This window comes from Bison bison, unplaced genomic scaffold (genome assembly GCF_000754665.1).
Source record: "Bison bison bison isolate TAMUID 2011002044 unplaced genomic scaffold, Bison_UMD1.0 scf7180017864266, whole genome shotgun sequence".
In the NCBI taxonomy this organism is placed as follows: domain Eukaryota; kingdom Metazoa; phylum Chordata; class Mammalia; order Artiodactyla; family Bovidae; genus Bison; species Bison bison.
In genome coordinates this window covers 2,340,948-2,345,199 of record NW_011494838.1, presented here as the reverse complement: position 1 = coordinate 2,345,199, position 4,252 = coordinate 2,340,948, and the positions used below count along the sequence as shown (strand labels likewise).

General features: G+C 49.8%; 1 protein-coding gene across 1 annotated transcript in view; it reads left to right on the top strand.

Moving 5' to 3' along the window:
- The window catches only part of GSN (gelsolin), a 29,597-nt gene that overhangs the window by 21,780 nt on the left and 3,565 nt on the right, over window positions 1–4,252 (top strand). Inside the window, exons 13-14 of the mRNA XM_010848447.1 lie at window positions 1,349–1,473; window positions 1,703–1,780. Coding sequence (XP_010846749.1) covers window positions 1,349–1,473; window positions 1,703–1,780 — 203 coding nt within the window. The remainder of the gene's footprint in view (window positions 1–1,348; window positions 1,474–1,702; window positions 1,781–4,252) is intronic.

The following is a 4,252-nucleotide window of genomic DNA, read 5'->3' as shown; positions in this document are numbered from 1 at the left end:
GATAGGTTGGTAGGAAAATGGGCTTCCCAGGTGGCAGTAGTGGTAAAGAATCCTGTTGCCAGTGCAGGAGACATAAAGAGGCTCAGATTCCATCCTTGGGTCGGGAAGATCCCCTGGAGGAGGGCATGGCAATCCACTCCAGTATCCTTGCCTGGAGAATCCCACGGACAGAGGAGCCTGGTGGGCCACAGTCCATGGGGTCGCAGAGTCGGACACGGCCAACACGTACACCCAAGATGAAAATGAGAATGTGGTCGTTGAGAGGGAGGCGTCTAGGAGTTAGAGAAAGGAGAGCCCAGTGTGGGCTGGGGCAGGTGGGGAAGGCAGCTGGAGGGGGGCTCACTTGCGGGAAAGCCGTGAAAGATTATATGTGGCAGCTTCGGCCTCATGGGGGCTGTGGTCTGTCCTAACCTTGAGAAGCTTCGTGGACAGAAATGCCACGAGCCTGCCTTGTTTCCAGAGCGGGAGTCAGGAGCACTTCCCTTATGCTAACCCTAGATCTTTCCCTCCTTGGTTTTAAGCCCGCTCTCTCTTGCTTGATGCTAAGCAGAAATGGGGAAGAATAGTTCGATCTAGAGTCACATAATCCATTGAAAACGTCTGAAAGAGTGGACATGTTCTGTATCTGCTAGGTCTAATTTGGTCACCACTGGTCACATGGTTATGGGCTTCCCTTGGTGGCCCAGTGGGAAAGAATCCACCTGCCAATGCAGGAGCCTCAGGTTCGATCCCTGGGTCGGGAACATCCCTTGGAGAAGGAAAGGGCACCCATTCCAGTATTCTTGCCTGGGAAATCCCGCGGACAGAGGAGCCTGGTGGTTAGTCCATGGGGTTGGAAAAGAGTCAGACATGACTAAACCACCACCAGTCACATGCTTCAGTTAATGTATATTTAAATATGACTGGTGGGAAAATGCATTTAAATATAAAAAGCACATGTGGCTGGAGCAGATATAGTGGGAAAATACAGGGGACTGGAGTCAGATGAGGTGGCTTTACTCCGCGCCTGCTGTGTGGCGCTGGGCAAGTGGCTTGGCCTCTCTGAGCCTCAGCCGCCTCGTTTGTCGAGCGGGGATAATTATCCCCATCCCACAGTGCTGTGCCAGTCTCAGAGCAGAAGCAGCCCCGGCCCTGTGTCTGCTGCTGAGTCTGCCCCCCGGGGCCTCTGCTTCATCACCCTCAAGTCCCGCAGGCCCTGTCCCTCTTGGTCACACTGGGGTTTTAAGATGCCGGGTGGCGGTTGAGAGCACTTGGCTGTGCGAAGGCAGCATTTGTCCCAGAGTCTGCGGGGAAGTGCTGGAGGGGGCAGGTGGTGTCAGCTGGTAACTGGCTTGGCCTCCCCTCACAGACAGCTTCTGGGAGGCCCTGGGTGGGAAGGCCGCCTACCGCACGTCCCCACGGCTGAAGGACAAGAAGATGGACGCCCACCCTCCTCGCCTCTTCGCCTGCTCCAACAAGATCGGACGTTTCGTGGTGAGTCCCAGAGGAGGTCCGAGGTCGCTCCCTCTGCTCGCCCCTTGGGAGGTGTTTTCCAGGGAACAAGCTGAGGCATCCACAGCAGGGGCAGGGAGAGGCCTTCTGACGACCCAGTACAGACCCCCACAGGCTGGAGCCAGCTCAGCAGCTCCCCATGGAGGGCAGAGAGAGCTGGGGGAAGGCGGCTTGCGGTGGGCTCTCATTAACCTCTTCCATCCCTTCCTAGATCGAGGAGGTCCCTGGCGAGCTCATGCAGGAAGACTTGGCCACTGATGACGTCATGCTTCTGGACACCTGGGACCAGGTAATGGACGGTCCCCCAAGTAACTTCCCGCTCTGAGCTCCGTGTCCTCATCTGCAGCTTGGGCGTGATGGTGCCCACCTTGCATTATCCCAGCAGATGAGAGGCAGGTAGAATCCCCTTGCCAATAGCAAAGCACCTTAGAAAGGCAAATCAGATGACCAGCATTCGTTCCCAGGCCTTAGGGGAGCGTGAACTCTTACTTTGAACCTGTTGGTAAAGACAGTTGGGCTTTGGTTCACATCTCATGCAGGCGTAACCTCTCACCTAGAAAGAGACATGCCCCTGTCCCCAAGGGCCTCGCGTCCTCGTGAGGGATGGCAGTCAGTAGCCCTTCCTAGCGAGCTGTCTCCTCCGCGAGTTGTCAGGGTTGAACATAGCAGCCATGCAGGCGCAAGACTGCTCTGCATCTGCCCGGCTTCTTCTTGGGCTCCCCGGTTGGAAGGTCAGTACCAGAAGCTTTGCAGTTTAACCATCAGCTGCTGGCTCCTTTGTTCCATTGGCTCCTTAATCTGCTTGTTCATCTGTGTGTTCATGCGCTCAGTCAACACATGTGAAGCATCACTGTCTTCCAGGCAGAATGCTGGGTTGCTGGGAGTCCTGTGATGAACAGGATAGACACCATGCATAGCTGGTGGGGAGGCGCCCAGGTAGCAGGCACACAGCTGTTCATAAGGGCGAAAGTGTCTGCATTCTCTTGTCTGATACCATCTTATGAATGGGCACCCCTGGTGGCTCAGATGGTAAAGAGTCCACCTGTAATGCAGGAGACTTGGGTTCAGTCCCTGGGTTGGGGCAATCCCCTGGAAAAGGGAATGACCACCCACTCCAGTATTCTTGCCTGGAGAACTCCATGGATAGAGGAGCTTGTCGGACTACAGTCTGTAGGGTTGCAAGAGACATGACTGAGTGATGAACGCTTTCACATTTTATGACAGCACTGTTTACAATAGCCAGGACATGGAAGCAACCTGGATGTCCATCAGCAGATGAATGGATAAGAAAGGTGTGGTGCATATACACAATGGAGTATTACTCAGCCATTAAAAATACATTTGAATCAGTTCTAATGAGGTGAATGAAACTGGAGCCTATTATACAGAGTGAAGTAAGCCAGAAAGAAAAACACCAATACAGTATACTAACGCATATATATGGAATTTAGAAAGATGGTAACGATAACCCTGTATGAGAGACAGCAAAAGAGACACAGATGTATAGAACAGTCTTTTGGACTCTGTGGGAGAGGGAGAGGGTGGGGTGATTTGGGAGAATGGCACTGAAACATGTATAATATCATATGTGAAACGAATCGCCAGTCCAGGTTCAATGCAGGAGACAGGAAGCTCGGGGCTGGTGCACTGGGACGACCCAGAGGGATGGGATGGGGAGGGAGCTGGGAGGGGGGTTCAGGATGGGGAACACGTGTATACTCGTGGTGGATTCATGTTGATGTATGGCAAAACCAATACAATATTGTAAAGTAATTAGCCTCCAATTAAAATAAATAAATTTATATTACAAATAATAAAATATTTTAGATACACATCAGAATAGATGACACATAAAAATCAGCTGAAATGATTTTTTGGGGTAATAAAGCTCATCTTAAGAAGCTGAAGTTGAACGGTTCTATGAACACCTATGAGACCTTTTAGAACTAACACCCAAAAAAGATGTCCTTTTCATTATAGGGGACTGGAATGCAAAAGTATAAAGTCAAGAAATACTTGGGGTAACAGGCAAATTTGGCCTTGGAATATGGAATGAAGCAGGGCAAAGGCTAATAGAGTTTTGCCAAGAGAACGCACTGGTCATAGCAAACACTCTCTTCCAACAACACAAGAGAAGACTCTACACATGGACATCACCAGATGGTCAACACTAAAATCAGATTGATTGTATTCTTTGCAGCCAAAGATGGGGAAGCTCTATACAGTCAGCAAAAACAAGACTAGTAGCTGAGTGTGGCTCAGATCATGAACTCCTTATTGCCAAATTCAGACTTAAATTGAAGAAAGTAGGGAAAACCACTAGACCATTCAGGTATGACCTAAATCAAATTCCTTATGATTATACTGTGGAAGTGAGAAATAGATTTAAGGGACTAGATCTGATAGACAGAGTGCCTGATGAACTATGGGCGGAGGTTCGTGACATTGTACAGGAGCCAGGGATCAAGACCATCCCCGTGGAAAAGAAATGCAAAAAAGCAAAATGGCTGTCTGGGGAGGCCTTACAAATAGCTATGAAAAGAAGAGAAGCAAAATGCAAAGGAGAAAATGAAAGATATAAGCATTTGAATGCAGAGTTCCGAAGAATAGCAAGGAGAGATAAGAAAGCCTTCCTCAGCGATCAATGCAAAGAAATAGAGGAAAACAACAGAATGGGAAAGACTAGAGATCTCGTCAAGAAAATTAGAGATACCAAGGGAACATTTCATGCAAAGATGGGCTCGATAAAGGACAGAAATGA